Raw genomic sequence first — 25179 nt, forward strand, 5'->3', positions numbered from 1 at the left:
TTAGGCAACTATCAAACTCAAAAGCTCTTAGAAACAAATTAATTATTCAACCAGCAGAAGACACTGCTAGGTCACAGCACCAATATCAAAACGCTGCTAAAGCACTTGGAGCGCATTTACTTTAAATGTAATTACACATATTAGCTGTTAAAAACAAGCATGCCACATAATGACGAAAAGGTTGCCCTAAACTCAAAGAGCTAAAATTCTAGTAATTAGTGAATTGTCTTATGGCAAAATAGAGTCAACAGGTTCTAATTCTGGATGAATGCTGTTCATGGCTGAACCAGAAACAGCCCAGTTCTGAGTAGAATCTCCTGAGCCCTCAGCATTTCTGCTGAGAACAAAGGTCAGGACAGCAACAAGCACTAATGCTGACCAGGATGAAGGACAGACAGACCAGACACAGCATTTCAAGGTCTGAAGGATAGGGAAGACCTTCAAATCCTAGAGGCAGTTGGCAGAGGCTTCCTGCTCAGAAGAAAAATGTGTTGCTACGTTAAGTAGTTGGGAACACAAGAGAGGAGAGTCAGCAAGTAGGGAGCCCAAGGCTTTCCTATAGGGAGTGTGGGTGGACTAGGTCGCTACTGGTGTTCATTTGTTAATGTTCCACGGAGAAAAATGAAGATGAAATTGCTTAAATGGATAAACGATTTCCTCTGACAAGGATAACTCCATGTAGATAACTAATAACTAACACACATAAGCTTCATTTTTGGTTTACATTGCTTTACAAATAAAACTAATAATTTCTTTATCCTCTATGATCTCCAACAACTTATAAGCTAGCGGCCATCTCTAGCTTAGAACACTCCTTTGTACAGTCTGTTATTTAGCCTGCCTGACTTCAACCCATTTTATCATTCCTGCCTGACTCCTAAATGGGGCACGTATCAAACAAAGAGACGGGTGCCTGGTAACCCTTTTCTTCTCCTCCTTCAGTCTCTTCCTCCTTGGCCCCTACTTGCTGAAGCTGACCAGTTAGGCCCCATGTCCCAAAAGTCTCCAGTATCCCCAACAGTGCCACCAAGTGGGTACCAAGTGTTCATACACATTCTAATTACAATAGCTGGACACACACACACACAGCTCAAGTTAGCCTCAAACCCCCATGTGTAGCTGAGGACTAAGGTTACAGCAGTGCACTACCATGTCTGGCTTTCTGTGGCGCTGCAGATCAAACCCTGGGCTTTGTGCATGCTGGGCAAGCACTCTACCAAGTGAGCTCCACCCTCAGCCTAGGGTTTTATTTTTATATTGCAGCAAACATAATAAAAAATTTAAAGATAATGCCTAAAGCAGCATAAAAATTTCAAGTAACAATAAAATTGTATGAAACTTTTAGAAAATTACAAAAATATTTAAAGGGTTACAAAATACTAATTAAAGACTAAATTATAAAATCAATTGTCTTGAAAAACTCTGCAGTGATGAGATGCAGTTATAACTGACTTGTTTACAGTCTCAAAATGTTTTTGAATACATAATAGCCCAAAGCACGAGGAGGCCCTGAGTGGCATGTATAGTCATGCTGTGGAGATGACAGGATAAAGACAGACCAGACCAGGCACCGCTCTTCCGGGCTGAAGAGGCAGGAAATGTACTGAGGCAGACAGCAGCCACTGCACAGGGGTAATCTGGTCTCTGCTACATCAACACATTGAAAAGTAGAAGCTTGGGCCTTGTCCATACACACTCAAAACAATGCCAGGTGGACAGAGATCTAACTGAGCGTGTCATTTAAGAAAGGGAAGGGAGTGTCTTCAGGACCTTCAGACGGCCTACTGTGAAGAGTCACTGAACTGATGGTTATTTTAAGTGCATTGAAGTAGTATTTTTGCATTATCTGTGTTGTCAATAAAAAAAATTAAAAAATTAAACCAAGATATATTGATCTTTCTTGCTAGCAAAATTCAAATGTCAGTCAGAAGTTTTCTAGTATGCTGGCTGGTTTTGTGTGTCAACTTGATGCAAGCTGGAGTTATCACAGAGGAAGGAACCTCCCATAAGGAAATAACTCCATGAGAGCCAGCTGTAAGGCATTTTCTCAATTAGTGATCAAGGGTGGGAGGGCCCAGTCCATGGTGGGTGGTGCCCTCCCTGGGCTGATCATCCCGGTTTCTATAAGAAGGTAGACCCAGCAAGCCATGAAGAGCAAGCTAGTTAGCAGCACCGCTCCACGGCCTCTGCATCAGTTCCTGCCTCCAGGTTCCTGTTCTATAATTTATGAAATATAAGGTTATATCAGTTACTTCTACAGAATTTGAATGGACACTTTATACACACAGCTCTATATGGTCAAAAGATGACAACGAACCTTACATTGTCCATTTTATTGCCATGCCCAAGCTGCAGAAGCTCAGAAGACAGGTTACCATGTAATGGTGGAGATGACAGTAAAAGTTAAATGACTAGGGGCTGGGGATTTAGCTCAGTGGTAGAGCGCTTACCTAGGAAGCGCAAGGCCCTGGGTTCGGTCCCCAGCTCCGAAAAAAAAAGAACCAAAAAAAAAAAAAAAGTTAAATGACTAAAAATAGGAAACTAAGAAAGAAAGTCAGGGATGCCAGTAGCAGGGAAATCACAGTTGGAGAGAACATAACTTCTGGTAATAAGATGTGAGTACATTTATAATTATGAAAATTTTTGCTTTTATCATATAGAACCTTGGGGAAAGAGAGAGATCGCTTGTGGTCAAAAGCACTGGCTGCTCTTGTAAAGGACGTGGTTTGGTTCTCAGCAACCAGCTCAAAACCATCTGTAACTCCAGTTCTAGGAATTCTGACCCTCCTGGCCTCTGTGGGCACCAGGCACAAAGGCAGTATGCGCGAACATGTAGAGAAAGCAGATAAAACAATGAAATACAGGCCTCTTGGTGTTCTACACGCATGTACCTTCGAAAGCCAGAGTCAGCCTCAGGCCTTTCTTCAGAGCTATCTCTGGTTCCTCTGGGACAGTCCTGGGGCTCACCTAGTAGGCAAGGCTGGCTGGCCTGAGAGCTCCTGGGGATCTTGCCTTTCTCTACTACCCCAGTGCTGGGACAGAACCCCGGTCTCCAGGTTTGTGAGATAAGCACTTTACCAGCTGAGCTGTCTTCCTAGTCCCCCACCATCTCCAAGCACATATGTTAACTTTTGGGTTCTAGATTGTGGGTTTAGCTCAGTGCTTAAGCACATTCCTAGCATGCATGAGTGCCTACTAACCTACTAAGAAGTCTGTCAACAGCATTCTTAGCACCCTGACCTTTCTGATTTTCCATCTCCTAAATAGACTAATCATCTACCAGGGCACAAGGGTGACTTTTCTACAGAACCCTTACTTTCAGCAAAAGGGATTTTCAACCCCTCCTCTGCTCATAACACAAAGTGTATCATACCTCATTGTGACTCTGATGCTTACCTTGATTTTCAGCCTATTTTCTTTTCTCTTTCTCAAAACCCTGTTACCTCAGTACAAAGCGGTCCTAAGCTGCAGAGGAGGCATGCTGTAGAGCAGTCCCTCTAGTCCTAGGGTCACTACAGGGCCACTTCTCCAGAAGAGATCTACAGGTGCTGTGCCTAGGGTCACTACAGGGCCACTTCTCCAGAAGAGATCTACAGGTGCTGTGCCTAGGGTCACTACAGGGCCACTTCTCCAGAAGAGATCTACAGGTGCTGTGCCTAGGGTCACTACAGGGTCACTTCTCCAGAAGAGACCTACAGGTGCTGTGCCTAGGGTCACTACAGGGCCACTTCTCCAGAAGAGACCTACAGGTGCTGTGCCTAGGGTCACTACAGGGCCACTTCTCCAGAAGAGACCTACAGGTGCTGTGCCTAGGGTCACTACAGGGCCACTTCTCCAGAAGAGACCTACAGGTGCTGTGCCTAGGGTCACTACAGGGCCACTTCTCCAGAAGAGACCTACAGGTGCTGTGCCTGACCCCAGATGCAGAACATTCCAGGTTCTGTTTCTGGACTTCAGCTTATTCTAAGTTGCTTCCCAGACACCCCTTACAGCAAAGTCAACTCCTTATCACTGCCTCTACACCTGAACAAAGTCTGGCTGACAAAAATCTCACTGCAGTATAAGACAAGCCTTCACCTGCACTTAGCACTGTGCTCAGTCTTCTCAGACCTCCTCTGCAGGCTTTTTCTCCCAGTCTCCTCGTCCAAATTCCTAAGATTTCCCTAAGGCCACAGGTCTCACCTACTTCACTGAGGCAAACATACTTCCTACGTCAGGGTCATACAAATATACTCACTTGCACCTTCCCTGCAGTCAGCTATCATATGTTCTGAAGACTATGAACTTGCCTCCTTTGGGTCTAGCTAATCAGCCATCTTTTTTCTTTATGGATTCTTCTATACATCCTCCCTGATACTAACATTCCCTATCAGTGTGGACACCTCTATCTCTGGGCTAAGTTTAAACAGTTCTCTCTTGGCCCCAGACCTCAGAACTATCATCTTTTTATATCCCAATATGTAACTTCTAGTTTTGTAATCCTACTGATCTAAGGTCACTGGAGCCCTCCAAACAGTGAGTCCCACATCCATTTAGCCCATGAAAGTCAAGCTCCAATCAGACTCTAGGATGTGACACTTGAGAATCCATGCTCCTTAAAGGCAGCTTCTGCTTTCTGTTGCAATGTGATAGTTCTAAAGGTTTCCTGACATGACTGTCCTTGGCCCAACACAAAAAGTACCTATCCCAAGACTTCAACATCATTAGTACCCCCCCACACACACACAAAAACATCTCAAAGAGGAGATCCAGGATCTTCTCTAATGGCCTGTGGAATTCTCTATCTTGAGACAAAGCTTGAGAAGTTTTAGGGCAGTGGACACTATCTTATAGGATGGGCTTATAGTCTAGGCAAACACATTAAATTTCTTCATTTATATGAACTCACATTCAGGTCTTTGCGACTGCTTCTTTACTCCACATCTAAGTTCTAGGAGATGGTGTGGAGACTCCTGTGGCATCTAAGGAGAAGGGCATCTTTGATGCTCGTACCAATGCATGTGACACCACTGTCAGTGCTACAGTCCTGCCACAGGCCTTATCACTTCTTCACAGCCACAGTACCATAGAGGAAAGTTGCTAGCTTTCCTCTCCAATTAGCTCCTTCCCAGGGCACAGAAGCTTGATACTCTTGCTTGCATGATTCTTAAGAGCCTGTGGGGTTTTCCATGGGATTAGGCAGCCAACTGAGGTTGGCTGGTAAGGACTGTAACTCTCCCACGGGGATGCCCATCATGCAGAGACACAGGCAAAAATTGCTACTATATAGTTTCCACACCTCAGCCCCAGGAGTGCAGCAAGAGGAAAGGAGCCTATATCCCTCAGGACCTGACTCTCTACCAGCTCCCCAACTTATGGCAGGCCACATGAGTACATCTGAGGGCCTTGCTTCTACATCACTGTCACTTAATCCCTAAACTTCACAGCAATTCCCCTTAAGAACTGTCTCTTGGATCTCAACAGTATCCAGTTCCTCAAAACCAAACTTCTCTGTCTTAAAATGCCAGCAACTAAGGAGGTGAAAGCATAAAGAGAGGCCACGGCCAGCTTGGGCTAAGAAAGCAAGTTGGAAGTCAGCGTGGGTCACATAAGACCCTGCCTCAAGACACGTTAAGTACACACATATACAGATACACACGTCAGCAGCTATGGCTGGTCTAAAACACACAGAGATGTGCCAGCAGAAAACTGGAATCAAAGGTGTACACCACCATGCCTGGCCTCTTTTTTTTGGGTAAATTAGATATATAAACCACCACTAAAATTGCTATGATTTACTATCTAGAAGATCACCATTCAGGGATGTACATCAGAAGAGGTTGGACCACTGATCTAGGACTGCAAAGAGACTTGAGCCTAGCCTTCTGCCATTCAGCATCACTCTCTGATGGTGATGCTGTGTTCTCTGTCCATTGGGAAGAGGCAGAGTACCTCATGATCTGCCTTCACCCATACAAGAGGCAAATGTATCATCTGAGACCAAGATTAAACTCAGAGTAGTCATTTTTCTTTATATTGTTTGGAATTAAAAACGTATTAAATTGATCCATTATGAAAATTCTATTCTCTACACTGTGTGATTCAGACCATGTCTATATCTTAAGGCTATGAAACAATTTTTGTAATTGTAATAACAAAACAAATTATTGACTTTAAGTTAAGAAAATTGTTGCTTGAATGACTAAATATTCAACCAAAACAAAACAAATCTCTCCCTCAATTGTGTCATATACAACTCGCTCATTTCCACAGGTTAATGAACTCTCTGTAGCTATGCTGTGTTCGTGTTTGTCTTTCATTTCTATTTTTAAGTCTTTATTTGGGAGTTAAGCAAAAGTGCCCACGATGCAGTTTAGCAATGGCATGGCTGTGTAGCACACTTGATGGTGGTCATCAACATTAGTGTGATGCACAACATCTATTCCACAGCAGTACCAAAGCGTGGGGACAGTGATCTGGTTGTGTGGATGTGACCCTATCACAGTAAGTCACACCTCAAGCACATTAGTACAGTCTATTCACCAAGTGCAATGTACAGGAGAAGAGGCTGAAGGCAAAGCCACTCTTTGAATTAACCTCTCACTAAAGCAGTGCTGTTTTCAGTCCTTACTAGAAATACAACAGGCAGTCCCCTGCTTAGAGGTAAGGTGGCGCAACTATTAGAAATCATGTTCAAAAGAGTCATTTTTAGTTCTTTTTTAACTCTTCGTTTGGTTTCCCTGCAGCTATTGGCTGTGTGAGGAACATGGGATATAAGAATGTAAACAATCGGGGTTGGGGATTTAGCTCAGTAGTAGAGCACTTGCCTAGCAAGCGCAAGGCCCTGGGTTCAGTTCCCAGCTCCGAAAAAAAGAAAAGGAAAAAAAAAAAAAAGAATGTATACAATCCAAGTCCTGCCTCTATGCTATTTAAAACTTACGGAAGACAGGGATAAGTAACTAAGTAGTTGTCTCGGCTGACTCCTATCTTCACAGAGCATTTACTGAGAAACTAGCATGTACAGAGTGCCAGAAACACCAAGATAAATGGACAGTCCAAGCCAAGAAACTGTGATTGATAAGGCAGAATAATCATTGGTCTACACAGTGTGTGGCCAGATGGCCCTACAAGCTTGAGACAGACAAAGCAAGCCCTCCTAGGACAGCAGCACTGAATGGAGAGAGGAGGGACGGAAGAATAAAGAAGGGTTTGTGGCACACAGCAGAGAGGCTACTGTTTATCATCAGAGCAACGGCAAACATTTGAACAAGCTGGTGCAATAAGGAGTGAACCTTATCACCCCCACTTCCTGCTGAAAGAGTACAGCACAGGGAGTGAGGGATGGAGGAGGGAGGCAGCCGAATGAAGGGAGAGAGGTGAGCATGCTCCACAGAGCCCATCCCCATCCACTGCAGTGGACTTTGGCAGGGAACCATGACAGCCTAAGGGCTCTACTTTTGAGCTGACTGCTGGCTTAAACTCGTCCCCAGTGAAGTCTGCCTCTGACTCTACAGCAGCAGTGTGACCTGCAGATACAGAGGACGGCCACGGAGGCTTCCATCTGCACAGGAACGGACAGACGGACAGGTAGGGGTAAGTTGCTAGAAATCTTCTGACATAATATAGCTGTCTGAGACCTTGAGTGACAGAAGCTGTTACCTCCACTCTTCTCTAACACGCTCTCTCTGCCCACTGTGCTACACTCTACACACAAGTCTGGGGACTGTCCTAGCTTACTCACAGGACACATCATCAGAACTGTGTCAAATGATATGGGAGAAGAGGATCTTACTAATGCCAGAAATATGAAAAATTAAGTATTATCACAAGTTCCTAACAGTTTTCAAGGCCTCAAGGTAAGGAATCAAGGAGTTTAATAAATACAATGAACATAATAATGAAATCGCCAACTCACAGTAAAATCTCTGCTGAGTTGAGATTACTGTACTAACACATAAGGAGACACTACCAAATGTATTCTTACCTAATACAGACAAAAATACAATAAGCATTGCTTATGCAGAATGTAATGAAGAAATAAGCATTTAAATAACTCATTTCCTATTCAGGGCATTAGATTTATAGTCAAATTTAAAGGAATTCAGGGACAAAGCTGACATTTGTACTTTAGAGGTTTCCGTGTTTGTAGAGCAGGTCTCAGTTATCATCAGGATAGCGTCTTTCCTGTCTCCTAAAGTCCTAAGGCCACGTGTGCTCACCATGCAGAGCTGTGTGTGGCTGTGAGGCCAGTGCTGGACACAGTGATGGTGGCTCAAGCAGATGTGCTCCATCTCATCTGTGCTATTAGAAAGCTTCATGGTTGGCTTGATGGTGGCTGATATTTTCCTGATGAGACTTGAAAACACTATGATTTGTTGATATTAATAACAGTTGTGAGAAAGGCATGAGTCTCTATCCAGGAGGCTGAGCACACCACCATGTTCTCCCCATGAGAACATGCACACATTATTGAAACCATATTCTCAAAAAGGCAGCTACTAGAGAAACAAGGGGTCCTCTGATGGCATGGAGCCATAGAAAAGGCAAAAGCCAGCTGGTCTAGTGTGACATCTTACTATAGATCAAGAGGACTCTTAAAATATTAATAAATGGTCCTTTTAAAAATAAAAAGGCCATTTTCCAAAACTGCCTTGATTTCAACTGGGAATGTACCCCACGGTTGACTCTATTTGGTTCTATTGTCTGAAAACGCCTTGCAACAATCCAGACAGCGCAAGGCAGCTCTAATTCCCATAATGGCACCTGTCACCTGTCTCTGTCAATGAGACATCTGAAAGCATCTTTTTATTAGAAACACAAATCAATATGCCCGAGGGATTACAATAACTGCTTGAAGCAATTTGTATTATCATTTCATCCTTGATGTTTCTGCTCTGAGCAACTTATTATTATGAGCGGCATGAAAATGGCAACCTGTCACGATTGATTTTCCTTAACCTTCTCTAAGAATTTTCCCTCTTAAATGTAATCAAGTATCATCTTATTAAATACATCTAAGGCTAGGTTTTATAAAGCAGTCCATTACTGAAGTGGTAGTCCTTGTAATTTAAACTTTCACCAAATTTCATTGTAAGTTGCCTAGTAATAAAAACTTCTTATTTGTTCAAAGTTTTAAAACTTCCAAATAGGAGTACAGTCCATCTCTCTCTCCAGTAAGTCACAGGATAAGAACTAGAAAAGTCAGAGAGCTATCCCTGCATCTGGATGATAACACTGCACTTTTAGCATACAGCTATGCTTCCTTGCTGTTAGAGAGCAGGAACGAAATTAACAAGGAATCCAAAACAGTCAGTCAGAGTGTTGCATCAGTCAGTCGCTCCACTTACAGACCCCTAACTCACCCAGGACAGTCTAGGGCAGACATCAGAGCAGAGACTATCTCTAGACTGCACTATGCTAGAATCTGGAAGTCAGGGGTTTGCATTTCCATGTCTCACGGGCATAGCACTGGGGCAGGCAGTACAGTTGCTGGCATGAAGAAGCAGTATAGCCATGCCACAGGAGGAGGAGCAAGGCTGGCAGCCAGACATGCTTTCTGTATATTTCAACTCCAATAAAAATCTGTATCTAGGGCCTAAGTGCATGATAGCCACAACCACAGAGAAGAGAAAGGAGCTGGAGAGTACCTGGCACAAGCCTGGGTATCAGAGAGGCCAGGCCATTCTCCCTAATTCTCACAAGTCATACCAGGTTGAAGGATTGGCTTTTTATTTTTAATCAACTAGAAAAGAACAAACAAAAAACAAGGTAACGAAGCAAAGAAATAAGGGAAATATGCCAAAGACAAGAGATATTAGCTAAGGCAGGCAAAACAGCAAGATTAAAAGTCTATTTATGAAGCTAGCTACCTATAAAATTGGGTGAATATTCAATGTTCACTTGTCCATCTGCTTAGCTCTGCAGACGTTTTAAAAGGCACAAAACAGTTGCCTGCTTGTGGTGGAGATGCCTTTAATCCCAGCACTCAGGAAGCAGACAAAGGCAGGTGGATCTAAGTCTGAGGCCAGCCTGGTCTACAGATTGAGTTCCAGGACAGTCAAGGCTACACAGAGAAATGCTGCCTCGAGAGAGCCAATAAGATAAAATAGGCACAAACAGGGCCTTATGGATTCTCCAGCATAAGTGGGAAAGTTGACATTCTGTCAGGAATCCAGAGAGAAATGGGGCTGGTGGGAGTTGGTGCCTTCCTAGGTGTGGAAGAGGGGTCTACTGGAACAGCCTCACCAAGACCAGAGCCTGGCAGAATAACATGCCTTTGGGAACTGATGGTGAGAGGGGAGGTCTGAGTAGAAAAGCTCCAAGGAAGGTCAGCAGGGATAACCTTTGCTGGGTCCTGGTGGGTGTGCATTATGTCTCTGCTACAAACCATGTTTTGTGGCAATGACTACGAGTTTTGAGCTTCACAGAATCTGGAGCCACCTGAAAGATAGGCCTCCGAGAATGCTTGTGGGGGATACCTTGACTGACTTAACTGGGATGGGAAGACCCGAGCACAAGGTCTCGGTAACGAATGAGTGCTGAGAAGCAGTTCCCTCTGCCTTCTGACTTGGATATGACATAATCAGCAGCCTCAGGCTGTGACACTAGCACTTCTCTGCCACCTTGACCTGGGAGACAACACCCTTTCTACCTTAGGCTGCCTTTGTTAGGGTATTTTATCACAGCAACTGAAACTTAACTAAGATGGATTCCAGTGCACTCACAGCAAGTGACAGACAGAAAGCTGATGGAGAGCCACACCCAGAGCAGAAGATACAGGGAAATGATACTGCAGGTCAATAAAGTGCATGAACAGCATGAACAGAAGTAGAAGCATAGAGGTGACAGATGTGGAGCCTGGGTACTGAATGTTTCATGAAAGGGAACTGCATCTCTCTGTTAGTCAACAAGACCCATATGCTGTAACAGTCTCCAAGCCAGCGTGGAGGGCAAGACTTAAAGGCCTCCTTGAATAACAAAATGGTACTATCACAAACTCATGCAATGCTAGTCCTTGCCTCTGTCAATATGTAGCTGGAAAACACATTTATTTTGAGATAAAAAGGCAAGATGGCTCCTCAAAACAGCCATAGGTTTGCAGCCTGACACAGCCATACCTCCACTCTACAATTGCTTTCCCCAGCTGTACTCACTCCACTTTGTCACCAAGGACAGACAGCCTTACTTCCTTTGGCAGACATGCCTCTGGATAATCATTTTCAGATCCCTCCTCTTTAGAGTTTGTCTACTTTCCAGCACGGGAGGCCTCTGGGTCACATCTGGACAGTTTCCTGGCCCCAGACCAGGATGGTCCTTCTCTAGGTTGTAGTTCTGCTCTCTGACACCTGTCACAGCTCTAGATAAACCCAGGACCTATCTGTTGGTGTGAGTAGAGACTCTTGCAACATGGATAATAAAAGACCTTGGTTTGTCACTAAGTACATCACTGACATATAATTTCAAGAAGAGCTGTATCTTTGGAGCTGTTCAACAGTGTCAAAGCTGAATGGCTAGGCTTTCATCCCTGGCCCTTTTGGGAACTGTGTTAATCCCTGACCAAGTTCCCTGTCAACTCTGCTACTGGACCAGGATTCATTATTTATCATTAAGTCAATAGGTTTTCCTGAACCATTTTTAATCTTAGGAGCCTAAAGGAGTTCTGCAAGTTTGCACAGTTCTCACATGTGTACATCAAAGTGAAGGCAGGATGTAAACCACCGGGGAAGAGTGGCCAGGTAACACCATGAGATTTTTTTCTAAGTACTTAACAATGTGTTTTAGGGACCCTTGGATGCCTACACTAAACTTGCTCTTGTGGAAGACAAATAGATGTCTTGTGGAAGATGATCAATGCCCTTTATTCTTTCCTGGAACTGTTACTGTGATACTGAATTTTCTCACCAGGAAAAACACAATCATATCAAAAAAAAAAAATCCTTTGTCTTATAGTACAATCTTTCTTTCCTAAATTCTCTCTTGCTTCCTCCCTCTACACGTTCCTCTCTCTTCCTCTCATTTTCCTCTTCCTTCAGCTCCTTGCTCCTTTAATTAATATTACTTCTTCCTGGTCTGGGATCCTGATCATAAAATACGTTAGTCTTCCCTTCCCTTAACCCTGAGCTCAGTTCCTGCAACATGATACCCACCCCCATCCTGAGGTACCCCTTACGCTTCTCTGACACTAAGAACACTAACCTGAATTTGTGTCTTGAAAACCTAAGGCAACTTCTAAATTATGCCAGTATTTTTCAGACTTCTAAATCAGTGACCCCTGCAATCTGTATCCATCTCTATTCCTCCCTCCTGCAGATCCAATGACCTCTTCACTCAGCTGTCTTTTGTCCTGGTTACTTTTCCTGTTTCCCCTGTTCAACTTTTGAAACAAACATTCTTTGGAATTCCACTTTTTTTTCCTTATCAGCCAGAAGACTCTAGGAGAATATCTTCTGTAAGCACACTGTAAGTGTGCCAATACTGCTCCATAGATATTTCCAACTCTCACACTGCTGGATCACAGGGAGGGCTGTACTTTCCTGATACCCTGAACTTATATGAGGTCATCTAATTGCTTTGGCCAATGATACCGACCCTGTGCACTCATTAGTAAAAGCCATTAAAGCCAGCATGTGAGATGCTGGCCTATCCTAGTGGTCATGGGACTCGGTTACCAATGTAGATCATCATGGCCTCATGATGAGCAAGTCGCATAGAGTCTGGCACAAAATATGTGTGAGAATGCTGCAGAGGCCACCGTGGTCTGTATAGTATATTATCAGCTCATCCTGACTGGTAGCCACTACCCACTCATTCAGAATTATAGATATTTCAAGCAATACCTACTCTGCCAGCAGTGAGCTCCACAGTTAAATTCCAATTAAGCACCATGTCAATCAAGCTCCCCTGCTTAGGATCACTGTCAGAATTAAGAGGTCAAGACATATTTGCTAGTGGAAACCCAGCAGAGCTAAGGAAAATTAATCCTCTTTCCCTCTGAAATGCTTAGTTTTGCTTGCACTAGTCACCTCTGAAGTCTAAACACTACACCACGCTAGGATATAACTTTCAGAAAAATGCCATGCAAACAGCAAACATCCATTTCTGTCTCTTCTCTTCTGGAGTTACAGTCAACATCACATTCTTTTTCATTTAATAGAGCAAAACCAGTAATTGCCTGCAAAGTCCTAGCTGTCTGGTCCACAGCAGCCTGGCTGAAGTCCTTCCTTGAACTTTACTAATCTAAAACCAGCATTGAACACTTGGAGAGACTCCACTGCTTACACAGTAAACACATATAATTCATTTATCCTTTGGGTTAAGTCTCAAGTTACAAAAGGGTCTGAATATCAAGCCTGTAGGAACGCCTCCCAAGGAGCCCCACTCTAGGCAGGCTCGGCTGCAGACAGAGTGCCCCTGAGCTCTGAGGCGTCAGTTGAAGGGACATGGGCCAATGAAGAACCAGAGGAGGAAAAGAGACGGACGTGAGCACACAGAAATGACAAACTTGAGGAATGAATATAAAAATTACTTTAAGATTAGATTTTAGATAGCTTTAAAAATGTAAGATTAATGGTTTTCAGAAAAGATTCTAAGAATGACCCATGGTGTAGTAAGTCTATAGACCTCAGCTGTCATTTATATGAGTATGGCTAAAAAGGGAGGAGACTAAGTACCAAGTAAGGCCCAGCGTGGGGCCAACTGATGAGACTTTTATATCTATCTGTGAAGGCTAGTAATGGCAGAGCCAAAGCTGTACTATAAGCCTGTAAAACTCCAACAATATCCTATCCTCACTAACACCAAGGAAACGAGGATATTTCAAATAGCACAAGAGAAGAGGTGCTGGAGAGAAGGCTCCCTTCACTGACTAAAAACACTTGATGTTTGGCAGGGACTGGGGCTTATTGGCCAGCATCCACATGGCAGCTTACAACCCTCTGTATCCTCTGTTCTAGGGGAGCCATTGTGCCCACAGAGGCCAGAAGAAGGGGTCAGATGCCCTGTGACTAGAGTTACAGATTGTGGGTGCTGGAAAGAAGAGTGCCCACTGTGCACTGCCCCAGCCCCAGCTTCTTAGGATTACTACATACGAATCAGCAAGTTTGTTTCTAATTTTAAATTGGAAATAAGAACTGAGACTGATAATATTTCACGTCACAAAACAGTATTAGGAACTGTGATGTAGCTTGAGTGTGGTGATGCACATTCCAAAATTCTGTTGAGGCAGGAAGGTACCTATGAGTTCCAGGCCAGTCAAAGTACAAAACAACAACAATAAAATAATAGTTATAATAATAATTACAACATTAGCATCTACTGAGCACTTGTTAGGTATCAAGTTTTTTTTTTTTTAAAGCAACACGTGAAGCAGCTGATTCTCAACCACATGTTGGTACCATCTCTATTTTACAGATGTGAACATGAAGATGCAGAGTTAAAACATTTGTTCAAAGTCTAGAACCTGGTCAATGGCAAAGCCTAGATTGTTCCCCAGTGACAAAGCAAATGTGAGGATCCTCAACTATGATGATAAACGCATCTGAAGCACAGTGAGCCAACATGAAACGTGAACAGAGACTAAAGCTGTGAAGTTGTGAGACAATGAAAAACAGCAGGATGTAAGTGCAACTGGAGAGTAAGGAGGAATTCAAAAGTATAATTAAAAAGTAGCTTTTAAAATGTTAAACTTATTGCTTAAAATTAAATTATCCCCAATATCACCATAAACACATGAGTGAAAACAGTAAGAGAAGTCTTGATGGTGCATGTGCACTAGAATACTCTACTTGTTCCCTGGAGGAAACAATTGTCACACTTGTTTGAAAATATGTATAAATATGAACATCATTCTATAATTAACTACAAAATTGTTTTAACATAACTTTAGTTCTAGTGTTAGAGTAGTGACTAAGGTCTATTTGATAGCCAGAATAGAGTTTGCTAAATAAATCTAAAGGGACATTTCTCATCATCACAGTTAAAGTTCATATAGAAATTACAGTAGGATATATATGCACAAACCTGATCTATCTGAATTTAATTTAATTTAACTATTTAATCTGGTGAAACGGATACTAAACATTTGGCACAATTTCATCATATACGCAAACTTTCACCATTCATTTTCTGTTGGATACTGTCTGCTGTCTGTCTGTCTTTCTCCCTTCCTTCCTTGCTCCCATCCATCCACCCACCCATCCATCCATCCACCCACCCATCCATCCACCCACCCATCCATCCATCCATCCATCCATCTATCCACTCATAACTGACAGCTGCTTTGTGGGAGACTTGCTAGCAGGCCCCACTCACATCAGCAAGCAAGAGGGTTAATCCACTGTAGTGGAGTTGGGCCATATATGGGGCTGATGATGTTTTTCTGTTTAGTTTGTTATTTTGTTTTGTTTTGTTTTTTTTGAGACAGACACTTCAGGGATGGCCTTGAACTTATGCTATAAGCCACTACATTTGGCATACTTTTTGAAAGACTATTTTAAAATTAATTCTTAGCTGAAGAAATGGATTATATCATACCAGACATATACATGTATTGATAGGGGTATATTTCATTTCTACTGCTTAGTAGAAAATTTTCCAGCAAAAATACAACCTTTACTTTTAGTAAGCTACAGAGTAAGACATGGATCTGTGAGAACTATTTGCTCTATTTAATTATTTTATATATATAATTTATAATATTTAATATAGAATTTTGTTTATATATAGTTATATATATTATATATATATAATTTCAAACAAGCATGAGGTGAACAGTAAGAACGTTTCTCATTAAATTGTACTTTCAAACACTGACACAGAGTTCATTATGAATAATGAATCAGCCACACAGAAATACTGAGAATTCACACTAACTTTTTGTTGTGATTTAATGTATAAACACATTTTGATTGCGTAAGTGATAATTTTAGGAGTATTACCAGGAGTCTCTATGCTTTTCCTGTGTTTCTGAAATGAAAGAAATAACCTATATATAACAATAATATCAAGATAAATAATACAAAGCACTAATGGGTCGTTTTAAAAATAAACAATCAACATAAAGAACACAAACTATAAAGTAAACTAAGATGAGAAACCCAGCACTGACTGCCAGATAGAAGGCATAGTGGAAACACAGGTAAGGAGAAGGCATAGTGGAAACACAGGTAAGGAAAAGGCATAGTGGAAACACAGGTAAGGAGAAGGCATAGTGGAAACACAGGTAAGGAGAAGGCATAGTGGAAACACAGGTAAGGAGAAGGCATAGTGGAAACACAGGTAAGGAGAAGGCATAGTGGAAACACAGGTAAGGAGAAGGCATAGTGGAAACACAGGTAAGGAGAAGGGCCATGACTGAGAGAGTAGATACAGCAGACAGAGGGACGTACTACAATCTGCCAGCAATCAAATCTGTTTTTCATGTTATATATCATGCTGTAGAGATGGGCTAGTCAGCTCTACGTAGACTTTCCTACTGGAGGAAACAGTGAGTTCATTAAAGCAGTTGCTCCTTAATCTAGCCTACCTTATTTTTTGGATTGGATGTGTTCATTACACTTCGAGTCTCTTTTCCAGTATAAATGACAACACCTATTACAGTACCTGCAAAAACATGAAAGTGGTCCTTATAGCAATACTTGAAAGCATAGATAACACTTTCTAATTAATTGTCTTGATGGAAAATATATTATACTGTTTGAGCACATATACATTCATCCAACAGTCTAATTGATTTGGTTAGTTCAACAAAATTTAACCTTAACTTATAAAAGCGAGTTAGAAGTGATACCATTTGTTTAAACAATACAAATTTGCCTCTACATAACAGCAAAAAATGTGGTAATCTTCTTTTTCCTGACAATGAGAGCAGCGTGGGTTTTTCCTAACTATCTACTGAAATGGTGTGCAGTCCACTGTTAGGATGGCATCGAAGGCTATATTCCTGAGGACCTCACTGCAGAGTCTCCAAATCAGGACGAGATAGGAATCAGTTCTTCTACCTGATGGTGGCGCTGTGCACAAGAGACCAGGGGACCCTTTGTGGCTGTTTCACATGCTCATCAGGAAACAGCATCAGAGGACAGGACATTACTCAGTGCAGCACATGGCCAGCATGTGCTAGGCCCTGGGACCCACCCTTAGCATCACAAAAATCATGTCACTGAGCAAACAAAAACCCACCAGAAACATAATTTTAAAATACTTGATTTTACATTTAGAAGCTGCTCACTTCCTTAATGGATATCTCTAAAGTTTGGTCTATTAAAATGATGGATCGGGCTGGAGAGATGGCTCAGCGGTTAAGAGCACCCGACTACTCTTCCAGAGGTCCTGAGTTCAATTCCCAGCAACCACATGGTGGCTCATAACCATCTGTAAGGAGATCCAATGCCCTCTTCTGGTGTATCTGAAGACAGCTACAGTGTACTTATATATAATAAATGAATAAATCTTTAAAAAAAAAATGATGGATCAGGAATGTGTAGTATTTTTTAAACTTAAGGAAATTATAACTAACCTGAATGCTATAAAGGTTCAAACATTTATCTATAAACTGCCAAAACTAAAACCATGGAACCTATACATAACACCTGCATGCATCATTTGTAGTCCTAGTTTTGTCCTTAAAACCAAAAAACTGAAATTACAAAGTAGAAAGAATATATATATATGCATATAAACTACTGAAATTAACAATTCTAACAAATTTAACCACAAAAATTATATAAACTATTCTGCTTAAGGTCAGCCTGGGATACACAGTGAGAACCAAAACAAAAACAAAACCCCAAAATGGACATGACCCTAGATGTGGCATTAACATGTGACATTGAGCAAAGCGTAAGTTAGGACCCATGAGATAAATATGAACTGTCATGTACCCATCTGAGCAGGGAGAGCCACATGTCCCACATCCTGGAACTCAAGTTTCTGCTTCACAAGCTAGTCCTCGGCGGTGGCGTGCAGCTACAGAGGCTCGTCTTGTAGTTCTACCTGAGCACCACTGTCTGGAACTGAAGCAAGTTCTAGGAAGGTGTGATTGGCCAATGAGGGGCACGAAGCTCACCTGCCTACCCAAGTGTTGTCTCTCCATGTTATGATCCATTCAAACTCCTGCACACGATGACTGCCTTTAGGGCAGAGAACTTTAACACTTGGTGAGGTAATACTATCGGAAACCTGCTCACATCACAGAACTGTTTCACTATTAAAGGACAAGTTAAATGTTAAATATAACCTCATCAACATCTTCTTCCTATTTTGCCAATCTCATTTATTTGGAATATAGAATTGCCATTAATGTTGAAGAAATCATATTCTCAGAACAAATGCAACTTCCAACGAGATTTACTCTTAAGGTGAGCAGAACAAACAAGTGTCAGGGAAGCCTTCAGAATGATTTATCATACTTAAAAGCTCTATCCTAAAAACCAAGGCAGACTGTAAAGACTGTGGATTCTCGGCTGGTATAATTTACAGTACCGAAGGAGAGGAATGCAAGCCTAACAAGAAGTATGGCGTGCTGACACAATCCCTGATGCTACAGCTGTGGAACATATTAACACTGGAGAGGCTCTCGCTCTCTTCTCTCATTTGACGGTTGCTAAAAAATGACAACTCAGTGAAGCTAGTTTAAATGCACTGTCATTCAGAGTCTCATGCTTTTTAATTACTTTAAATTGCTTAAATTAGTTGAGTACTATACAGGACTTCTCACTCTCTCAGACAAAGGGTTTGTATTTATAGACAGACGTAGGTCCCTGTAGAAAGACACAGAGAAAGGGAAAAGATGCTAGACTTAAAATGAGCCTCTAGGACAAGGCGTGGCACACTCCTGGATACTACTGCAGCAGATACAATAGGACAGAGGCAGAACATGTGTTCAGAGTTCTCTGGGGTAAGGGCATTTATAAGCAAGAATTTTAGTCCATATTTTTTTAGTCTAAAATTAAGCTCTCATTTTGTCTCCAAACTGAGAAACCTCTATAATTCTTAAATATATTTGCATGTTAAACCCAGAGCCACAAAGAAATCCCTATCAGGTATATACTACAAAACAAAATCCCTAAGAGCAATGACACATACTATCTAGAAGTAAACCGAATTTTAGTTCAGTCTTCAGAAAGAAAATACTTTAAAAGTCTCAGGAACACTCAATCCTAAAAGCCAATGTTATACTCATCTGGTTGAAATCTACACCTTAGATTTGACTAAAGTCATTAAAAAAAATATAGAAAGATTCAGATGCCAACTTTCCCAAGCAGTGTTAGCATAAGCATGACACCTAGCCTACACTGGCTGGTCTCTTGGGGTGAGTCTAAAGGTCACTTTGTAGTCCATCTATAGAACTTCAAATTTCACATCCATTACACCTGCATTTGAGGGGGTCAGTTATTAACACTCTGGCTATACTGCAGCCTCCCTGCTATCCATGTATCTAGATTTCATAAAATACCCTACCAATTCTAATAAATAGTTGTGCTATATTTTAAAGCAAATAACTTTTCTATGAAATCTAAAAATGCTAACAGCATCAATTTTAGGGGAAAAGTATTCTTCAAGTAAATATTTAACATGCATGACCACAAAATATAATCCAGTAAATCGAGTTGACTATTGTCTTTATTTTAAATAATCAGCCTCTTACAAAAATTTTAGTTGTCACCTTTTTTTTTTTTTTTTGGTTCTTTTTTTTTCGGAGCTGGGGACCGAACCCAGGGCCTTGCGCTTCCTACGTAAGCGCTCTACCACTGAGCTAAATCCCCAGCCCCTAGTTGTCACCTTTTAACCAGAGGTGACAGCATGTGGAATTTACTCAACAACCAATGCTTATAAATTGAGAATTACTTTAGATGATCTAGAGAAAATTACGTATAGATGTAAAGTAATAAGCCTAGACCCTTAAACAGACTGATTACTGGCTTTAAACTAACAGACAGTGGGGTGCTTATTCAAATAAAATAAAACAAAAACACAGTAAAAAGCAAAAGATGTAGTGTGCATTCTGTGTATGTATAAAAGATCTGGCAAGCAAAGTATATGTCGAATATTGGTAATGCTTCCAGAACCTGGGAAATAGTATAAAGACAAGTCATTAGAACCAGCCAGAACCCAACTATGTTGACAGAAGTTCTCTGATACAATCTTTACAGATGCTCCCTGATAAGGAGCTTGACAACCAGGCGAAACAGGAAAGTACCAGGGACAGGGTACTGACTAGAGCAGACAACAGACTTGGCCTGGAAAAGTCAACAGCAGAGCTGAAGAACTCAACACACACACACACACACACACACACACACACATCTATGTATAGATTCCATGTGGCCAGAGACAAAGGGAGAAAGACACAAGAGATCTATACCAGGAACAGCGCCCACATGGCTAAGGAGACCTACACCTACTGTCAGAGGCACACAAGTCATGGCCATTAGCAATCATCAGGCCCACAGCAAGCTCTGCACGAGATTCTGATGCTCACTCTGCTACTTACACAGAACACTGCAGGAGACAGGCTCACCTGGAGCAGGAGTGCTCACCTACGTTCTGGATCTTGGGTTGCAGCCTCTTCCTGGCTACGTCTCATACCTGTAAACATTACTAAGCAGCTAATAGCCTTCTGTGGTTGGTATTTGATTGATTTCCCACTGGACTCTTTGTACTCAAATACTAATTCTTAATGACCTATGCATAGCTAGAGTAGGAATATATCAAACCATACACAGAAAATAGCCAGACTTTATTTTGAAAATTTGATCACATAACTGCTACTTATACAATAAAAATGTGGTACTAGAAAAACAACTAAAGGACAAGCAAAAGAAAATATGCCCTCATTTTAAAAAAAAGTCTTAGTAAACTGTACCAAGTGCCTATAAATGTCTCCAAATATTGTCAGTTAATGCATCTTCCATAATGCTTCGACCACTTCTGAAAGCCCCATCTGCATACATGCTACACCATGCTCTAGAGGACAGAGACCATGGACAAGCCAGTCTGTACACATACATTCTCACATACTGCTTCAAAAGGTTTGCTTTTAGGTTTAGGGCAACTCCATGTGCTGGAGGGCCTGACCTACTTTTTAATGGAGTCTGCACACTAAACTGAATCACACACTTGTAAAACTTGATGACAGGAAAGAAGGTCAGAACTGTTTTCATTCTAAGAGCTACTCCATACCTAGAAATGGAGCGCAGTGGCACAACTCCTATTATGTGCTAGGCCATGGGAGACAATAAAGACAGTGCAGCTTAAAAAAATGCCATGAAGGGGGTTGGGGATTTAGCTCAGTGGTAGAGCGCTTGCCTAGGAAGCACAAGGCCCTGGGTTCGGTCCCCAGCTCCGAAAAAAAGAAAAAAAAAATGCCATGAAGTCACACTAACATGGCTGCCTAAACACGAGTAAACAGGATGACACCAACAATAGACACAGTAGTAGGAAGGTTCACAAGGCCTAAACCTTAGACAAAGAACAGTAGGCAATTAAGGAAAGCTAAGAGCAGAAATGAGTCCTACTCAGGAGAGAGTACACCAAGTTTTACCCAACACCAAAGGTCAGCCCTGAAAACATACCCAATACAAGCAATATTGTATGGGTAATATCAGCAGTGGGTACTTATATCCACATGAGCAATGCTATATGGGTAATATCAGCAGTGGGTACTTATATCCACATGAGCAATGCTATATGGGTAATATCAGCAGGGGGTACTTATATCCACATGAGCAATGCTATATGGGTAATATCAGCAGGGAGTGTTTATATTTAGGAACATACATATATTATGTATGCATGTTTAACACAGATACATATATGTACAACAACAACAAAGGAAAGAAAGACGTGGATTTGAAAGGTGAAGAGAGATAAACGCATGGAAGGGCTTAAAGGGAAGAAAGGAAAGACGGAAGTTATGTAATTATAATCTGTTTTTTAAAGGTACCATCCTCACTTTAGCTAAAAAGAGTTCTAAGCTTGTAATCAGTTACAGAAGAGGTAAGAACCCTCAGGTTATTCCTGGCAATGTTAGACTTGCAATACTCCTAAAGTTTCAAATAAAGTTCTTAAATAAAGATAAAACATCCTTTAAAATATTTAAAATGAAAGAAAAAGCTTATATCTTTAAATGTCCAGACATATGTGAACATGAAAGGCATATTGATATTCTTTTCTAAATGGGTTGTCGAAAACAGCAGTTCTCAGCCCATGGTTTACAACCCTTTGGCAAGCCTGTCTCCAAAACTATTTACATTACGATTTATAACAGTAGCAAAATTATAGTTGTGAAGTAGCAATGAAAATAATTTTATGGTTGGGGACCACTACACATGCAGAACTGCATCACAGGGTTTCCATGTTGGAGGGCTGGGAACCACTACTCTAGAACATCCCTGAGAGGATCAAGTACCAATCGACACCAGTGCTAAAGGACAGACAGTATGATGCCCATGCTACCATCTCTGTGCCTTTTCTACCCACCTTAGCCACCAACTGATGTTTCATTATTGCCTCGTTCCAGACTGTCTCAGCAGTATGGGGAAACTGAGACCCTATTCAAAACTGCTGAGTGAATAGGCAGGTTCTAGAAAAGAAGGGGTAGAACCACTGTGCCATTACCAGGAAAGAGACAATCTGGACACTGAGCTTCATGTCCAGTAACTTCCTTGAGATCAACTGGCTTCTTCTGAGACTCCCTTCTAATGTTATCATTAACCAGCTTCTGACCTGGAAGAAAACTGCATTTCTAATACACTCCATAGAAATTTATTTGCAGAACTGTGAACTTATGCAACTTCCTCTTTAACCACAAGGTATATTCCACCATCTTCTAATTTATCTCAAAAAACACTCAGAATCTTCTATACTTCTGAAGACCTGGCCAGTTCTTTCTCCTGGCTTGTCTGTCTCCATTTTACCCTTTTCTCTCCTATAGCTACCCCAGCCAGTCTCTTCTAGGTCTTGTCAGCTGGACAAAAAGTAGGTAAGAACCATTAAAAAATTATTACTAGTCTCCCCAGCACTCCTGTGACGCCCCTCAGCAAAGCACTCTGTTGTGCACCAAGCAACAATGTCAAACACAGAAAAATGGCCCTTGCTCCAGCACAGTGGCTGTACCACACCCTCATGCTTCTGGTCTTGCTCTGCCATGGGTGAACAGTAGCCCAGGCATCCTCACAATCTCTCTGTCTCCTGGTTTCTCAATCAGCAGATGCTACATACCTCAGGGAAGTTTCAGAAAGCTATTGTAGAGTACCTAAACAACACTAACATCCTTTGTATGTGAGATTCATGCTTAAAAGGAACTTCTTTCTCCTTACCTGAGGCAACAATGGTGCTTGCCCACAATGTGTTTTCTATGCTGAGACTCTCATGAATGGGAGGATCACTGTCATCCTGTTCAGGGAGAAAAGACAAACAAAACTGGGAAATGAGTCACACTCTATTTACATTTCGGGTATCTACAGCATTAGAAAACAAACAGGTCCCTCTTCTGTACCCAACTGACTAGAAATGCAAATTTCAAGGGTGAACATAAAAACCTAAAAATTATAACTTGATTGATGCAAATATAAACACTTACTTTGAATGTTTAAACCTGCAATAGATAATTTAACTTTTCATAGATGTACTCATGGTGTGCTGGTTATTTTTAGAGCATGGACTGAAGTATCTTTCCACAGGCTCCCTTTCTGGGAAAGTTAAAGCAGGACCTGGCATGGACACACCAGCCTGCCTGTCACAACATGGTAAGTGTCCTCTCCAGTACTTTGTCAAGGAAAAGGCTGTTCCTTAAAACACAAATATGCTCGTGGGCAGGGAAAAGGCTGCTGTGACTATTAGTAATGCACATGGGAGAAACATAACTTCCCTTAAATCCACCTTTAAAATATGATACTAGATAGTTTTCATTAAGCAGAATTCAAAAACAAGCTATTTGTTGCTAATTATATATACGGCCACCAAAATGATAACACCACAATAGTAGTTGTACATAGTTTCATGCTGATACTCAGAGACAAAACACATGAGCTGAGGATCTCATCTTAATGTAATGCCACTGTCTACCTTGTGGTTATGGGTGCCTTGCTGGAGTCCAGAGTCACAGAAACCAGAAGCCTGCACCTGGCAGTGACTCAGGGAAGAAAGCACACACTGCGGCAGATGGCTTGGATGTCCGCACAGGGCAAAAACACCTCAGTGTCTCAAATGTTGGAATTAGTCCTTAAAACAATAATTTCCACAGGATCTTTATTATAACTTAATAGTTTGAAATCGACATAACTTTCAAAATAATAAATGAAATGTGCAAAGAAAATAGAATTTTAAGCTACAGGTTTGTATTCTCCATTAATTTTTCAAGCCATCTTCAAATGATATCTTTCTTGGTAGCTACTGAATACACTTGGTTCACAATTCTCTTATCTATACGTAAGGTACAGAACACAAAGTCATTACTTCAAAACATTTCCAGTACTGTCCACATTTACAAAGGGAAAGGTTTTGTTTGTCCTAGAGGTGCCTTGTATGCATCTAACAAGACAGCAATCTGAAGGCTCCTGCCTCCTGCAACTGAGTTTAGGCTTGTGTCTTAGGATCATGTGATCCCTAACCCAAAGATTGGCCCTGAGTCTGGGGTTGTGACTAAAGGCTATCGTATCAGTAAGTGTTTAAAACATAAGTATGCTTTAAAAATATGTGTATCCTCATGAATAGGTGTGTGTCAGGGGAGGGGGAGGGTAAAGCTTGAACTTGTCCAAAAACACAGAGTGGTTTTACATATGCCTAGATACAGTATTCATAAATATGGGAATAGAATACAGGGCTTCACACACGAGAGACAACTGTCCCACCACAAACCTAGAGAACCTATAATGCCTCTGTATGTAGGAAAGCTGGGGCTTAGTTCAACCCCATATAAATGCTCACATTAAGTCAAGAGTTTATTATTGTTTTTTAGGCTGGCAGAGCTATAAGCATGCTGCTGTAACCACTTTACTCTGCTACACCAAGGGCGTAAAAACTGTCTCGCAGTCACTCCCAACATTTAGGAAGCCACAAACAGACAATGCAGACTAGAGAAGACAGAGAGAGATGCAAAAAAAGAAAGAAGAATGCAAATAGTATCCAAGATCTGTAATGAAGGTTTGACTAATTTTTTATATTAAGTGACACCTAAAGTGGCAGTTTTCCTTATATGCT

General features: G+C 41.5%; 1 protein-coding gene across 9 annotated transcripts in view; it reads right to left on the minus strand.

Annotated features, from left to right (window-relative positions):
- Atp9b (ATPase phospholipid transporting 9B (putative)) overlaps positions 1–25179 on the minus strand; it is a 192111-nt gene that overhangs the window by 80729 nt on the left and 86203 nt on the right. For 7 of the 9 annotated variants that reach the window (NM_001106130.1, XM_006254983.4, XM_017600875.3 and 4 more), the window contains 2 exons: positions 23298–23373; positions 16502–16578 (listed from right to left, as the gene is read on the minus strand). In NM_001106130.1, coding sequence (NP_001099600.1) covers positions 16502–16578; positions 23298–23373 — 153 coding nt within the window. Of the gene's footprint in view, positions 1–16501; positions 16579–23297; positions 23374–25179 lie in introns of those variants that run through there. The other 2 variants (XM_039096632.2, XM_063277159.1) reach the window with 2 other exon arrangements.

This window comes from Rattus norvegicus, chromosome 18 (genome assembly GCF_036323735.1).
Source record: "Rattus norvegicus strain BN/NHsdMcwi chromosome 18, GRCr8, whole genome shotgun sequence".
Classification (NCBI taxonomy): domain Eukaryota; kingdom Metazoa; phylum Chordata; class Mammalia; order Rodentia; family Muridae; genus Rattus; species Rattus norvegicus.